Genomic DNA, 17,277 nt, shown 5'->3' with positions numbered 1-17,277 from the left:
CCAGCCCTCGCAGCCGGGCTGCGGCAGCAGGGATGAGCCCTGCCTCGGCGAGCAGCCTCTGGCAGCTGGGGAAGAAGGAGAGGGTTTGTCTTCTTCCCTCAGCTGCCCACCTCACGGCCTGCAGCAAAGCCCGACACCGGCGAAGGGGCAAGCCGGGCCGCCCGGAAAGCCCAGCTCCCCACAAAGCCTTCAGGTCAACATTTTGTTTCGGTTTTTATTAACCCGTACAGCTCCGCTGCTTTAAAAGAGCACACAAAGGAGCTATTTTGAGCGGCAGAAATGGGGTGCGACCCTCACAGAGACGCGGGGAGTCGCCCTCAGCCCTCAGCGAGCGCTAGTATGGCGGCCACGGGTGTGGGGGTGAGGTAGCCCGGCAAGGGTAGTGGGGCTTCCCCCCGATCCCTCGGGCGGAGCTCAGCCCCTGGTGCCTGCTCTCCGCCCCCGGGCCGGCTCCCCTGCCCGCGGCCCTCACGGTCGCTCAGCAACGGCGGCGCGTCCAGGCTGCGGCTGAGGGACGCGGGCTGGCCAGGGCCGCTCCAGCGCCGGGCTTGTCATGGCGCAGCGGAGCCTCCAGCCCTGCACGCAGGTAAGGCAGCGGGCAGGGCCGCCCGGCACTCACACACCGCGAGCAGCCTCACACGTATGTACACACCTGCACACTGACACACACAGCTTTGCGCACACACCCCACACATAGCCTCACACACACGCGCTTTCCCTTGCAAACAGCCTCCCATGCATGCATACGCCTGCACACACACAAACACACGCAAACAGCCTCATATGCATGCACACACATGCACGCTGACACACACGCCCCCCGCAAACACACCCTCCCAAACAGCCACAGCACTCCCCTGCAAACAGCCTCACATGCATGCATACCCCTGCAGAATGACACAGCCACACACACACACGGGCAATCCCCAAATAGCCTCACACGCATGCACACCCCTGCACACAGGCACACACACGCACCACTGCATGCACCCTGAGGCACACAAAGCACACGCCATACACAAGGACTGGTACACACACATATAGTACACTGTACAGGGGATGTATCTCACATACACACCACTCACATAGCCCCATATGGACGCATCCCTGCATAAACCATTGCACACATACACAACTGTGCACACAGAGAACTGTGACTGCCACAGTCACCTACATGCACAGCCACCCAGCATAGGCACACCACCTGTGTGCATGTATGACCTTGCGTACACACACACATGCTTACATACATGCCCTCACATGTCAGTGTTCATGTGCAAACATGCGGTGTGTTCCCTTTCAGGGCGCTTCCTGGGTACCTTTCCCAGCCATTTTCCCCCACTTTTCCTTATCCATTTGCTAATTTCAGCCATTTTCACATGCCTAGGGATCTCATTTGATCCTGTCTTTGGCCATCAGCATGAACATCTTCATTTTCTTTTCTCAGGACATCTCCCCCTTGCTGGCTAGCATCTTCAAGGACCTGTACACTGGAGATGTTTTCGGGGAAGACCTGGAGACAAACTGGATCAAGTCCCGAGGAGGGGACAGTGTTTATCATGAGAGCTTTACTGAGGAGCTACAGAAGGTACAAATCTAAACCAAGTCGGGGTTTGGAGATCTGTGCAGCTTTCACTGCTACTTCGTAAGATAAAACGAAAAGTCAGAGGGTGGTCCTAGAACTGATATTGTAATGGAAATTTACTCAGGCACAGTTTCCCACAGAACCTTTCATAGAAGTTAATATTCACCACATGCTGCTTTGTGATGTTTTCAGCTCTGGACAGCTTTTCAGACAGTAGCCCTATTCCACTGGCTGACAACTCCCTGTAACTGCTGGTCAGGGTACTAGGCTTCCTATCTTACAATAAATTATTCTGATGTGGTGCATTTTGAAACCAGATGCTGCAAATATCATTTACATACGCTTAGTGGTGCTCTATGACACATAATCTGTTAGCATTTGCAACGCTGTTTGAGAATCTTGGATGAAATCAACAGTAGAAATGCAAAATACTGGTATTAATCATTGCTCTGATAGGTAGCATCAGTGCATAAAAGTAGAGGCTGTTGCTGGATGATTCAAGCAACATGTACTTTTTCCATTCATACTCCTTCAAAGGTTATCAGAGCTGAAAAGTCTGAAGTTTTGTACTTCTTTTGAGTCATTTATGAATATATTGATGGACACATGTTCTGAGCTGCTGTTCCACAGGAGGTAAAAGACAGTTCCCTTGTCCTGAGATGGTCTCCTCATCTTTCACACACTTTTCTTGGGTAGTGCTTCTTACCCAGCATAAGTTAAATGATAGAAATGATGGGTTTAACAGGCCAGTTTATTCTTGTAAAGTAATTAAGTTTTACCAAGCTACCTGTATTTACCCCTCAAAGGCAAATAGAAAACATTTATCTGTAAGGAGGTGTTAGCAGCTCAAATTACACTCATTGTCTACATTCACCCATGCCCCTGACAGCTTCTTGATGAGCATAAGTGCCGGCTGAGAGAAGCTGACAGAGCAGAAGAGAACATCATTCAGGCCCAGGAACGAGCAAAAGCAGAAGAAGAAAGGGTCCTAAATGTGCTGAAGGCAAATGTGGGGGAAGATTTCCAGAAAATGGGACTGCCACCAGGTGAGGATTCTGGAAATACTGTCTCTCCCTGCTACGTGCTTATGGTACCTGGAGACTAATGCCACATTTGTCTAAATCACTAGTGGGGCTGACACTAGACTCAGTGAGTATTTGATTTGGCATTACATCAATAGAGCAACAGCGAAGGATTTTCTGTTTAACACTGCAAGAAACTAAACAACCAGATCATTTTCAAGGTTTTACATTCGCAATTAATGGCTTACCACCTAACTTAATTGCAGCATATATACCTTGATATGTAGTAGCAACAAACAGAAATTAGGTGTTTCTCCAATGGTTTCATAGCTGGGTTTGAAGTGAGTTTAGAATTATGGGTAAATGTCCAAGTCTTGGGATTAAAATACCAAATTGTTTCTGTATCCAAAAATACTACCTGATAGTGATACATTATAAAGACAACATTACTTTGAGTGAATCAAGATAACGTATTAATCAAGATGGCGTATTAGTGTACTAAACTTTTTCATTATTTGTTTGTTTCTTTGTTTCATTGTTGCAGTGGCATCCTGTTTTAGGTGGATTGTGGATAATGAACTTCTCAGAAAAAATAATTTAACCTGCCCTGAAGACTACATCACTGATAAATCTCCTCCTACTAGAGCACCCAAAGGTAACTTCTAAAGCAGAGAATAAATTAGATTTTTTAGAACATTCTCTAAGGATTGAATCATTGGAGGATGTAGCAGATCTGAGTATATTTTTATACTTTTCTGCCAAAACAGAAGGGACTCTAGTATTACAAGCGTAAAATTCCACTAATGGGACATTGTCAAACTAAAATTGATAAATTAAAAATTATTGAGTTTAAATGTGCTTAACCATGAAATTTAATGGTGGTCACACATTTGTTTGTAGTTCTTTCCATCTGGCACAAAAGCTATATTAATTATGACTGCTCTGCCCTTATTCAATTTCATTAGCACAAAGCTGCAATTCCATCCTGTATACAGAGAAGGGAAGTGGTTATGTTAAAAGCTATTTTCAGGGAAATAAAACTGTATGTTTTCTTTTGGGTTCTAGAAAATATATAAGTTCAGTTTGCAAATGGAGATCATTTTTGTGCAATGTCAGGACTTCTTCTTTTACTGACTTACAAGCCAAGGTGAAAGATTTTACTATCATTAAACTGACATTTTTCAACCAAGTCAAAGCAAACATTTCAGAGTAATCAACTTAGTCACAAATTCCAAGATTTGGGTTTGTTTTTTTTTTTCCACATTGTAATTCCAAACAAAGCCAAAAATCTAACATCTCAGAGTTTGCTTAACAGTAGGAACATGGGACTAGATGGTACATCCTGTTTATGTCAACTTCCTGAATTCCATAAGCCCATCATATAGATATTTTTGTAAATTGAACAGGACGTTCTAAGTTCCATTCACTTTTAAGATTAACACAGCTTTCTGAGAGTGATATAACTTTCTTTGTATATATCTTGCTTACTCAGTATTACTAAAAGCTTTGTTATTAAAGCACTAAGCTTCATTTGTGTAAAATATATTATAAATTTAAAATAAATTCTAGAGGATTTAAAGTATATTTTTACCATCAACAAAACTAAAATAAGTTCATTCACTTACACTTAGAATAAGTGCTTATAATTCATGTTTTTTCTCCTATAGACCAAATTTTTTCTTTGAATTGCAGGAAAATCAGAACCTGGCTACGTCAAAGAGACTTTTGCTTTTAAACAGCGTGTTTCTTCACGCTTGTGGGACCAGATGCCTGCAGAGATTGCACACCTACAGAAAATACCTGGTAGACTGCCAAATGTGTCTTTAAGCACCTTAACTCTTCTTTCAACTCCAGACTCTAGCCACCAAACTAAAAAGATAAGTAAGGTACATTTTACAGGTCTGGTTTAGTCTGTCAGAACTATAAGGTCTATTGCTGTTCATGTGACAAAGGGTGAATATCAATGCATTAGTTGATTTGGCTCCAGTACTTATTTGATCTTTTAAGAAAAGTGAAACACAATATTTCCGTATGAATTTTCCATGCTGTATAGCTTTAATTGTACATGTACAGATACCTTTATCACCATCCTCAAATTACCGTGTTTAATTTTGCACCATGATCTCTTTGTTTTTCAAAGAAAACTAATGCCTCACAGAAGCTGGCCTGGAAAGGTAGTAAGTGCAAAGCTGAGAGAGAAAGTGAGCGTGCTTACCTTGCCAGACTTGAGAAAAGGCAGAATTACTTGAAGAACCCTCGCTTTTTCCCACCAAATTCTCTTCATGGAGGCAAATCCCTTGTCATTTCTCAAGAAAAGGTGGAACAAACCATAGCCAGAAGGAAAGCAGAAGATGATAAAGGGTATGCAGTATATACAGTTTCTTGATTCTGAGCTGGAGTGCACAGAGAGACTCCACCATAGAATTACTGTGGATTTACGAATTACTGTGGATTTACAAGCGGATATTTGAGCTAAATAGCTATGATGTAGTCACTTAGGAAACAATGTCTGTATGATATTTTGTTCTTACTAAGTGATACATTTTGCAGTTTCCCATTGTGTCCATATTTAAAGAACTGGGCAGTAAGGTAATGTCTCCAGCTTTTTTTTCTCTTTCAGAGATACCTCATTTGTTCCTGTATTTCTTGCCAATCCACCTACTGTTATGTTTTCTAATTATGAAGTTGGCCAGGTTTATGAGGTGAGAACTTACTTCTCTGTAGAGAGTTAATTCTGCTACTAAACAGCATTATGTCCTTCCATAATCTATGTATCTCAGCCAACCTTTTGGCTTCCTGCAGTTTGACAAAAGTCTGAGTTTCTTCTCTATATTGAATTAATGACCTTATAGCTTCCTTGAAGATACTCCTTCACACATGCCACTGACACATTAACTAGTGAAAACTAAAAGGGACCTTTTCAGTCTCTGCTTTGTTTTGGTAGTATCTGATTCAGCCTTTATTGAATAAACTGAGGGGTTTAGGTTGGTTGTGATAATAAATTAGTTACTACTAGTGGAGAACTAGGGAATTGCAAACATTACAGTGAGTGCTGATAAATATAACTGAGTATTTTGTTTTCCTTTTAAATGAAGATGACTTTAGAGCTGCAGAACATCACTTCAACATGTCACTATGTAAGACTTATCCCTCCCTCTACTTCAGCATTTGCCATTGGGCCAGGTAAACATTCCTTTTACTGCCTTTAAGATGTTAACACGTAAGAGATCTAATTTATCAGCTTATCAGCTTGAACAAAGATTTTTCAGAGATGTTTTCTTTGCTCCTGCTATCCATAGTGCTCAGTTCCTTAGAAACTGAATGCTGACTTATGTCTTTAGGACCATTCACATGCAACTCATAAGCAGACTCAAATGGTCTAATAAAGAATTGAGCAAGACAAACTTACATTAAGTTTTTCAAAGTTAGGTTGAAATGTATTCATGGAATACCCACATTGAGTCCTATCCAAAATGCATCTAGGAACAGACATAGTTTCCACTATGGGGAAGAGGGTAAAAAATAATATACTTCAGTTGCAGTAAGGAAGAGTAGGTTAGGAGATATATAGTACAATAGATAGGCTGTGGGACAGATTGCCTAAGGAGATTGTGGTATCTCAGTTACAGTGTTGGAGGAATATCTAGAAAAAGTTGGATGCCCCCATGTAAGCCTTGCTGTCCTGTGTAAAGGAAAACTTGGTAATTTCTCTAAGTTTCTCCTCACTTTGTTTTCTGTAGTTACGAAAAGCATATTTCAGACACAAAAATCTTCTTTGAGTTGAAGGGAAGATATGCATATACGCAGATTACACTGACAGGCCTTTTGTGGTCATTCATTTTTATCAGCTTGACTTAGGCAATAAATGGGGAGAGTTTACAGGCACCTTTCCAGAAAGAGATGTGATCATAAATACATACACCAACTTTGGGAGGTTTTAATTTTTTTCAATTCCTTGCATTCTTTTTTTTCCAAGGAAAATTTCCAGGAAAGGGAGGACTGATTGCTCCTGGGATGACATGCCAGTATACAGTGCGATTTACTCCTAAATATCCAGGAGATTATGAAGACTGTATGCTAGTGGAGACTCAAGTATCAGAACCTCTTTTGATCCCGATCCAAGCTAAAAGACCACCTCCAGTGTTAACATGTCAGTACTGTCCAATTCTTAAGTTTCTCTGAAGTTAAAAGGACTTTTTTTTTTTTCATTTTACTGTCTCCAATTTTATGTCACAAAACAAACATGGCAAAAGTTGGCAGTGCAGTTTCTATGTTTTGATATCTACCTCTTTTTCACTCATAATAATTCGGCTAGTTATTAAAATGTAATCCTGACAAATTTTTCCTCAGTCATTTGTGCTTCTATTAGAGGAATGAGCTGGAGCCACTCTTCTAGGTTTGTGTCTTGTTGATTCCTGGATTCCTAACTGTAATTACTTATCCTAAATACTTAGGAATTATAACTTAGTTGTAAGCATTTGATGCTATTAATTAATATTCATTCAACATTACATTAATTATGTTCATTAATTATTATATGCCTGCAGGATTCACCTCTCAGATTTCTAGGTTCAGCTGTACCAACCAGGATGACTTTTGCAGAAGCTTGCTTTGATTTTTGCTAAATTCACCTTTCCTGTTATACTGAGCATGTTTTAAAAAGTCTTACTTTCTGTTATCATTCAATGGAGTCTTCAAGTAGGAAGCACCATTAAAATGTAAAATATATGTAAAAATATACACCTCATACTGTTCAACTTTCAAATGGAAAGAATATGAGGGGGGTTAAGATGGCAACACGCAGCATATTCATATGCAGTAATGCTGTCTGTAAAGAGTTATTTAAGAAACAGCTGGCAAGCCTTCACTGTCTGTGTAGTCTGATTTTCTGTGTTATTCATTGCAGTGCCTCATATTATTGACTGTGGTCCCTGCCTTGTTGGAGGAACAAAAGTAATGATGATTTTGTGCAGAAATGAGGGAATTAGAACTGAGAAATTCTCTATAATGCCAAAGAAAGCCTGCCCATCTCCTAGTTTTGGGGTGAGTGATTAGAAAGGAAATACTGGACATGGTATGGTATCGTTGGCCTGACACAAAGGCTTTCAAGTTAGTCATGGGATATTAGCACAGAAGTCATAAGGCCTTGCTGGGGACATTGGTATTGCCACTCCCTCAGGGATTCACATTTGCCCTCAATACCAATCACTCTGGATGTCCATACCTCCTGCTTGTGCTCTGCCTTGCCTCTGGAAGAAGGCTTCTTGGTCAGTGGTAGGGTAAGCTCAACCATAGGTCAGGGAAAAGACAATTGGCTTGAACTTTAACTTTACCCTTAATACAAATAGAAATGCAATCAGTTTGAGCATTGCTTCAGCTGATTTCCTCCCCCTTCCCACTAAAGATACCACTTACTGGCCTTGCTGCACCTGTACAGCTTGCAGCCCACTTCAGTACTGCAGTCTTTAGCTTTCCATCACAAAACAGATGTAAATGAATGGAGTGAGACCTCATTTGGAGTATTGTGTGCAGTTCTGGTGTCCTCCATATAAAAAGGACATGGAGCTGTTGGAAAAAGTCCAGAGAAGGGCCATGAGGATAATCAGGGGACTGGAGCACCTCCTGTATGAAGATAGGCTGAGAAAGTTGGGGCTGTTCAGCCTGGAGAAGAGAAGGCTGCGTGGAGACCTCATAGCAGCCTTCCAGTATCTGAAGGGGGCCTACAAGGATGCTGAGGAGGGACTGTTCATTAGGGAATGTAGTGATAGGACAAGGGGTAATGGGTTAGAACTTAAACAGGAGAAGTTTCAATTGGATATAAGGAAGAAGTTCTTTACTGTAAGGATGGTGAGACACTGGAATGGGTTGCCGAGGGAAGCTGTGAATGTTCCATCCTAGGAGGTGTTCAAGGCCAGGCTGGACAGAGCCTTGCATGACATGGTTTAATGTGAGGTGTCCCTGCCCATGGCAGGGGGGTTGGAACTAGACGATCTTAAGGTTCTTTCCAACCCTAACTATTCTATGATCCTATGATAAAAAAGATAAGATGTAGCTGGCAGGCTGGCATTTTATGTGCTGGAGAAAAGGCTAAAGTGACAGCTGATGTGCCAGGATGTCCCCCCTGAAACGCTTTATAGTTCCAACTCAAAGTGAGTCATAAGCCTGGAGAAGCAGACAAAGCCCCTGTGCTCAGGCAGAGCTGTTCTTCTGTGGATATGAATATTAGGGCTTCTGACACTACCATTTGTCTTTGGAGACAGACATTCCCTCATGCTTTTACCAAGGTAATTACAAAACATAGAGGATTTTTTCTAATCAAGCCATATACATAGGCCACATACTTTTGAGAGATGTGAAAAAAAAATATGGTAAGAGGTAAAACAGTGAAGTAGTATTCTGCCTGGTTTAGGTAATCTTGTATTTTAAAAACAACAAACACAATCTAAGTTTTTAATCTTTCTTTTTTTTTCTTTTGTCTTTTTTTGTATATATATATTTCTTTTTTAAACAACTTAGGCTATTGCCACTGATGGTTTTGTGATACAAGCTCCTTTTGGGATCCATCCTCCTGTGCTTGAGCTAGCCCCAGGGCAGAATACAACAGTAGAGGTTAGTACCAACTGCTATAGAAATTATTTGTACTTTAACAAATAGAAAAGCAAACAAGATCATTTTAGAAGATCTTGGCTGGAATTTGTGAATTTGGGTTTGTGTGAGCAAAAAAGCTTAAATATTTTTGTGCTATTATGCTGAAAGAATTGCAGTTGTGAGTCTTACTGGAGAGTCTTTCATGGAACTTCCAAATCTTGCTTAGCCACCCAGAGACCAGTCAGATTTTCCCCACACTAAGAATCCTGTCAGAGAAAACAGGAATCTGAGAACACAGGAGTGCTTATTTCATTCCTGCTGGGGCATCAATTTCAAGAACGCTTTCCTTTCTGAGCTTTCTTGGAAAAAAAGGACAGTTAAGGAGAGGAGAAAAAAAAAAAATCTTTAGTGTAACAGATACAAATCATTTCCTTATGATGTGCTCTTTCCTTAAAAAGATCCTGCAGTAAGTATGCATTAATGGTTGCCACTACTGTTTTGTCTGATGTGGGTCACATTTTATTACTGATCACTGGGGAAAAGAATGATATGGAGAGTATGGCTAGCCTTCAGCCCTTCCTCTTACTAGTTTCCCCTGGCTGTTGGTGAGAGCAATGGGTCAGGCAGGTTCATAAAGGAGAAATGTTTCTCCTCCTCTCTGTCTTCCCATGTGCATTGCTTTAACAGGGCCAGGTGGGAGAGAAAGAGGAGACAGATTAGGGTGGGTTAGGTTTGCAGGTGGTAATGGATGGCAGAAGAATCAGCTAAGAGTTTTGGCCCCTGAACCATTCTTGTTGAGTTGGAACTTAAGGAGGGTATACAGCAGTTATCCTGCTCACACTGTTGTAGCTTGAAAGGCAACAGTGGTATTAGTAAGTGTTTGAGGGCAGATCCAATTTTGAGAGTGTAATTCATACAACTAAGGCAGGAGACTGCCCACATCTTCAGGGACTACAAAGGCAGCCTCTGGCGACCATCCAAGCATGTGCATGTAAGTTTAATGATAGAGAAAACACCTCTTTCTTTCTGGTTTGTGTTAAGGGACTGTGACATTGTCTATTTCTTGCAAATGTAAGATTTAATAACTAATCATTAGAACTGTCTTTTAGTGAGTATTTATGAATTTAAGTTTATTACTTTCTGGAGAGAAATCAGTAACAGTCATTGCTATTTTACTTTTCTCTTTCAGGTAATGTTTTTTCCTTCTTTTCCAGAAGTCTCGCAGCAGACATACACTATTGTTTGTGACAATTGCCAGGACAGTGATGTTACAGTCACAGGTTTGTTTCTAACACCTTTCAGAGGTTACATTTCTAACATCATATTTATTCAGTTAATGTGAGTGGTGGTTGATAGCTTGAAGTGATGGTAATATTTTGTGTCATCGGATTAACCAAACACTTTGTTCCAGGACAGTGTTACATGCTGAACTTCTCTGTTATTATTATCACTGCATCATTCTAGTACATGAAGTACACTGTATTCAGAAAGCACTGAGCTCTTTAGCTACCTACTGTAGCCAAAAATCCAAATGTAAAATGTCACAAAGTAACAGAAAAGAAAACATGTTGTCAGGTGCAATTAATTTCTTAGACTTTGTACCAGTAACATCAAACTATAAAGCATCAGCTTTAACAGGGTAGAAGTACATTTGGGTGTGAAGTAAAATTGGGGCACATCTTGGATTAGGGTATTCAGGAGAAAGAGAGGCAGTCTTTGGATTAGCCAATCAAACCAGTTGAAATTCTTGTAAATTTTAGTGCTTGTCCTGTAATGTAACTGCAAGTGCTAAAATATTACGCTTGACTTGTCATCTATTTAATCAGTCTTACAGGTATTTTCTAAATTTTTAAGTAGTGCATTTGCTGCTTAATTTTATCTTAATATGCTGATCAGAACATCTGGGACACCTCAGAACATTATCAACCATTACAAACACCTTGCTTACTTCAGTGAAAGGGTGCTGATGTAAGTGAGCTGAGGTTGTGGCCCTGAAATCCAAATCTGTTAAATGTGTGAAGAGGAGATCTCTACTGATATATGTTGATAAACAGAGAACACCAGGAAAACATTGTATGATTAACACCCTGGGGTTCTAAAATTTGAGGGAACATGAGATACTATCAATAATAGCAAATGCCAGCAATGACCATTAATGAGTAACATGAACAATGTTAATAGCCACAGGTTAAACACTAATACCTACTTATTTCTTCAAGGGGTCGGACAGCTGATAGCTCTGGAGCTTTTATTTGTCACAGGTGGAGAAAGTAAACCCAAAGCTGATGAAGCTTCTGATGCAACAGCACAGCATCTCATACGATTTGACCCCCAAAACCCGCATACCACCAAGGAGAAGAAATTGGTTATAAGAAACTCTACGTACGTAGCTACTGCTAATAGATTAATGCTCTGCAGTCTAAACAGTCAACAGTATAATGCTCTACAGTCTAAAAATACTGGCCAGGATCTCATTCCTGATACCATACTCTCTCAAGCTGGAGAAACCTTCATGCACTTGATAGCTGTTGTACAGTAGCCTTGCTTCCTTTTGCTCCATTGTTTAGCAATTAAGGCATAAGGATATGTTTGTAAAAGCAGAAACAAATACAGAGATCACATGTTATGGCAACCATTAGCAATACCATTTAGTTCATACACTGCCAAGGTCAACATATTTGCTTCCATATAAATGAATCTGCAACTCCAAAAGGTTTATAAATATAGATGGTTGTAGGAAATATTTAACAGGATCATCCAGGTGAGATTTATCTAACTTGTCATGTGTACAATGTATACTTGGGTAACTGAGCTAAGCACTCTATACTCTTTTCTTTTCATAGTGCAGGGAAATGGATGCTTCTAAGAATCCAATTCTGAGTGTAGACATCTCCCATAGAACAAGATAATAGTGTATTTTGGACTCCACTGGATCTCCACTGATTAAAACGGGAGTCCAATGTAACTAGGTCACATTAAAATTTACACATTATTCCTGCTATTGAGTCCTAATGGATTTAAATACAAACTCTATTTGAAATCAAGGATTATGTCTCTATATACAATTACATTGCACTGAACACAGTGGCATCCCGATTTGATCCAAATCAGCTGGACAATAATGGAAGTACACTAATGTGCATGATTAGAGCAGTTAGAGGCTGCAGACTATCAAAACAGTGAGGGGAGGTCAGTGCTGGTTTTACATATATTAATGTAAATTGCTACTTAAATTTCTGGAAGGTTTTTTTTGTGGCCTGGAAAACACACATGCATAATGCCAGAACAGAATGCTGTTTGGGTAAAGAAAGTGTGATTCGGTGAACTGGATGCTGTAAATTGGTGAAGGATGTGACTATGCCAATTTCCACATTTTCTCTGTGCTCTAATCATGACAGCAGTCCCTGCATGTCTGGTGTCACCATCTGTATGAACAAAGATGGGCAGGCTGAGACTGAACTCCATAGAAGCAGAAAAAAGAAAACTTTCTACTGCTATAGAAAGTGATACAAGAAATCATATGTGTTCAGTTTTGTTATTGATACTCACCTTCAAATTCCAGAATCCTTTCTCCCCTTAGTAAGGCAAAGTTTCTGAGGTTAGCATGAGCAAGTTTTTAAAACCCATGAAGACATTCCATGGAATACACTTCTGCTGAACCAACCTACTTGAGCAACCTTTCCTGGATTACAGAGAGTACTGCAGAGCCATTGCTATGACATTAGCTGGAGCCACTGTGTTAACGTCTTAAAGACCATATCTTGCACTTGGATTAAATTCAGAATGTTATATAGATCATCAGCAGTGATCCAATGCAAACATACTTGTATCAGCAGGAATGATTCTGCTGCTCTCAGATTCCTGAAAGAACAGTGGCGCTTCCTGAAAGTTGCATTACGTGGCAGGTTAAATAAGGCAAGAAAGTGTTAACATATCTTAAATGTTTACATAATTTACTTCCATATACTAGCATGTTCTGACTCTATGCTGCCTCATCAGCTTTGTAGCTCATAAAGACTGGTAAGTTTAATCCCTGTAATTTTTAAAGAGAGGAATTCCCTGCATGGAAAAAGGACCTGATATTTTTCTCCCAATATTTTACTCAAATATCAGGTTTTTTTAATAATAGCTTTTTTGGTTTTAATTGATCTCTCTGCAGCCAACTAGAACTTCCTTTCTACTGGCAGATGATAAAGCCCAACCTGAAACAATTAGTACCAGAAGAAACTACAGACTTCACAAAGGTCAAATGCAACCAAGACACAGAGTCGGCCTTCTTCCTAGATCCTGAGGAGGGAGTTTTGCTTCCCTGTACAGACCATGAGTTTATCCTCACTTTCACTCCACAGGAGGTATGGCTTGTGATTCCTTCTTATCTACAAACTCCAGCTGTGTATTTTTATGCAAGTCATAAAATCCTTGCTGTGCAGCTTTCTAAATGAAATTTAATTAGCTGGTACTATGCTCTGATAAACAATGTTCAAAATGTAGAAAGTCACTAAAGGAAAACATGTTTTGACTGCAAAATGTGAGACAGTTTCTGATCTCATTTGGTCATTTTTGGTACTGACTTGACACAATTAGTTTTACACTGGAACTATGGCCACATGCTCATAGCTGCAGCTGTGTTGTCTGGTGAAGTTGCCACCCTCACCACACCACCAGCTCCTCCACAATCTCCTGACCCTTCTCCTTCTGCTGAATGAGCTGCACTGGGGATGTGTCCTCTACCTCCTGCAGTGTAAGTAAGTTTGGTTAGCAAACTGATTATCCAAACTATTGCCAGCTGTAGCTTTTGGGGGTTGAAATGGGTCCTATGAACAGCTGTGTGGTAAATTATGAGGATAGTAGTAGCCTTTGGCAGAGAAATGATAGCTTGCAGGTCTGCGTAAAGGGGTGCAACCATGTTTGAATGCAGCTGCACCAGTGACTGTAGTCCTAGTTTCTGCTCTCCTGTCTGTGTAAATAAAGAACATGAGCTCACTGTATTTAAAGAAACTTGATCCAAAGTAAGCCCAAGAATAGGAATATCCCATACTGTGGTGATTGACAGGCATAGGAATACCTCAGATAAGTATGGAAGAGAAACTAATTGGGTATTTTAAATGCTTTAATAAGTTCATAGAAAAATATATTGAATTAACATAGGCACTTCAATTAATCTCTCTACAAACAAATAAGTCTATTGCAGAGCCCTTCAGATTTAAGGCCTGTTTCTGTTTCCTTTCCCCCCCCCCCATTAGAATATAGAAGGCATCTTCTTTTCCCATGATGGAAGAGTAGAAGAAAATTCGAGTTCCTACAGCAGTACTGAGCTTAATATGGGGAGCCTTTGCAGATGCTTGTGTATAGTATGCAATATACTAGGGAAATAATAACAGGCATGTCAAAAATTAGTATTTTTCTTGGAACCATACATACACCATGAGATCAGAATCTGGCTGAATATTTTGGAGTCAAACATGTTTTAGTAACTTTGGAGTCTAAATACTGTTTATGAGAGCTTAGTACTCCAATGATGAGCATTCATCCTTTAAATGTAAACTGCTTTTGCATCTTGGTTGATGAGAAGCTCAGCATGAGCCAGCAGTGTGTGCTTGGAGCCCAGAAACCGACTGTGTCCTGGGCTGCATCACAAGAAGCATGAACAATAGATTGAAGGAGGTGATTATCTCCCTCTCATCTTCTTTTGTGAGACCTCCTAGCTCTGGGGCCCACAACAGAAGAAGGACACAGACATGTTGGAGTGAGTACAGAGGACTTCACAAAGATGATCAGGTGGCTGGAGCGCCTCCGCTATGGAGGTAGACTGAGAGAACTGGGCTTGTTCAGCCTGGAGAAGGCTCCGGGGAGACCTTAAAGCGGCTTCCAGTGCCTAGGGAGCCCTGCAAGAAATCTGGAGAGGGACTTTTTACACAGGTCTGCAGTGACGGGACAAGGGAGAAGGGCTTCAGACTGAAAAAGGGAAGATTTATATTAGGTATTATAAAGAAGCTCTTCCCTGTGAGGGTGGTGAGGCCCTGGCACAGGTTGCCCAGAGAAGCTGTGGCTGCTCCGTCCCTGGCAGTGTTCAAGGCCAGGTTGGACAGGGCTTGGAGCAACCTGGTATAGTGGAAGGTGTCCCTGCCCATGGCAGTGGGGTTGGAACTAGATGAGCTTTAAGTTCCCTTACAACCCAAACTATTCTGTGATTCTATGATTCTCTGATTATTCTCTGGTCTTCTTTTAATCCTCAATATAACTGATTACTTCACATTAAAATCCTCTCCTCCTTCATCTGTGTAGCTGAAGAGTTATCACAGTGTAATTCAGATGGTACTGGTGGACATCCCAGAATCACCTTGGTAAGCTGAGAAACAGTATTCCCTAATAAAATGTTTAGCCACATTTTAGCTATGCTATTACATTAACTTACAAAGATTCTTCATCTCTGATGATGGACTCATAATGACAAGGGGGTTTATCTGCACAACTAATTGTGGCACAAAGCATCTATGTGATCTCATGTCTGAACACGGGCCTTAGCCCTAGTTAGGGCTGCACCTCTCCTGGAAAAAGTAATTTTCTCTGTTCATATTCCAGGCTTTCTGCTGAGATTTCCAGCAGGTTTTCCTGTTATTACTGTTTTTCATAGCTGTCTGTGACTTATATACTTATATTCATGAACAGACTGGGACAACTAGGGTATGTTGAACGACTGTATTTTTTCCAGTTTTCAATTGTCCCAGCCTGAGCTACCTGCAGACTGGGCAGTTTAAACTTGAGAAACTTTTGATGATTTTAGTTTTGATCTGACAATTAAAAGAGGGAATCCAGTTTGAACACCATTTTAAGATGCTCAATAATTCTACCATATTTCCTCCTACAGTTTAGTAAAAGATGAGATGCCTCAAAATATCCCAGAATGCAAAACAAAGGATGTAATAGCACTGGGAATAGAAGTTAAAGGACTAACAGAAGCATTTAATCTTCTTCTGGAACCATATGCCATTATCATCCCTGGGGAAAACTTTATTGGTGTAAAGATCAGGAAAACATTTAAGGTTTGTTTGCTTTTGACTTCATTGTTATCGTGTGCTTTGTGTCACTAGCTGTCATAGGTGTTATTAGAAGAGATCAGACAATCCATGTTATTTTAGTTTCTTAAGTATTTTTAAGAGAAGCCATGACTCCAGGAAGGTCTGTACTGAAATCCCTTAGCAAGCCTCCTTAGCTCTAAACTCCAGGCAGCAGCCTTTCTTCTTTCTTCATCTCTCAAGTGTGATACCACAGAGTTTTACCCTTCTAAATGTTTTTTCTGGGTCACTAACCTGTTGCTTATCACTTTGTCACTCCTGTAGTGTATAAGTGTTTCAGTTGGGTGGAATAGCCAATGGATGATTAAATTACCTCATAACAAAGGCACTGTTCATGCAAAGAACTATCGCAAGCACTGAAGAGCTACAAAAGGCACAAAAACTGCAGCTTACTAGGCCTTATTCCACTTGTCCTATTATGGGACAGATTGCTGCTGCAGTTTCCCACTTGCTCAGTGTCCTCTTCACTATATCAGGATCCTTTTGATCTTGAACTTGTTTGTGAAAAACAGGCCTGTTAGCTGGAGCCAGGCAGGAAGACATTTCCCACCTAATGGTCTTCCCATTTTTTCTAAAAGATACTTCTAACTGGAATTTAGTTTTATCCTTTCTCTTCCAAGAATTTCTTTTTCAACTGAAGACACCCATTTCATACTTTCCATTTATCCAGTGTAGCCACATGTGTGGTATAGGTAATTAAGTCATTTACTGATAATATAATGAGATTCCTCACAGTTTCCAATTGGCTTTTTAGTCTTAGAAAAATTTAAACTGTGCTTAGAGATAATTGTGCTTCAGAGGACAATGTTACTTGCTGTAATTAAGAAATAATGTCTGAATAGCTCTGAACAGCAAACCGAAGATATTGAGAGCTTACAGCTCCCTCACAAACAGATCCTTCAGCAAAACAAAAGGCTGCTCTTAGAAGAAAGATGTAAAGTTTAAGTTCAGAAGTTCTGCTACACTTTTGAAAAATGGGTTAAAAGTTTAAAAGGCTTCAAATATG

General features: G+C 40.4%; 1 protein-coding gene across 1 annotated transcript in view; it reads left to right on the top strand.

Annotated features, from left to right (window-relative positions):
* The first annotated feature begins 553 nt into the window (after positions 1–553).
* The window catches only part of DLEC1 (DLEC1 cilia and flagella associated protein), a 41,074-nt gene continuing 24,350 nt past the window's right edge, over positions 554–17,277 (top strand). Inside the window, exons 1-16 of the mRNA XM_065666887.1 lie at positions 554–586; positions 1,448–1,588; positions 2,475–2,631; positions 3,152–3,262; positions 4,300–4,493; positions 4,748–4,968; positions 5,228–5,309; positions 5,703–5,790; positions 6,584–6,757; positions 7,514–7,650; positions 9,124–9,216; positions 10,385–10,475; positions 11,415–11,577; positions 13,355–13,547; positions 15,481–15,539; positions 16,064–16,238. Of these exons, the coding sequence (XP_065522959.1) occupies positions 554–586; positions 1,448–1,588; positions 2,475–2,631; positions 3,152–3,262; positions 4,300–4,493; positions 4,748–4,968; positions 5,228–5,309; positions 5,703–5,790; positions 6,584–6,757; positions 7,514–7,650; positions 9,124–9,216; positions 10,385–10,475; positions 11,415–11,577; positions 13,355–13,547; positions 15,481–15,539; positions 16,064–16,238 (2,112 nt within the window). The remainder of the gene's footprint in view (positions 587–1,447; positions 1,589–2,474; positions 2,632–3,151; positions 3,263–4,299; positions 4,494–4,747; positions 4,969–5,227; positions 5,310–5,702; positions 5,791–6,583; positions 6,758–7,513; positions 7,651–9,123; positions 9,217–10,384; positions 10,476–11,414; positions 11,578–13,354; positions 13,548–15,480; positions 15,540–16,063; positions 16,239–17,277) is intronic.

Source organism: Lathamus discolor, chromosome 2 (genome assembly GCF_037157495.1).
Source record: "Lathamus discolor isolate bLatDis1 chromosome 2, bLatDis1.hap1, whole genome shotgun sequence".
Lineage (NCBI taxonomy): Eukaryota > Metazoa > Chordata > Aves > Psittaciformes > Psittacidae > Lathamus > Lathamus discolor.
The sequence above is the reverse complement of the archived record's forward strand: the minus strand, read 5'-3'. Positions and strand labels throughout refer to the sequence as shown.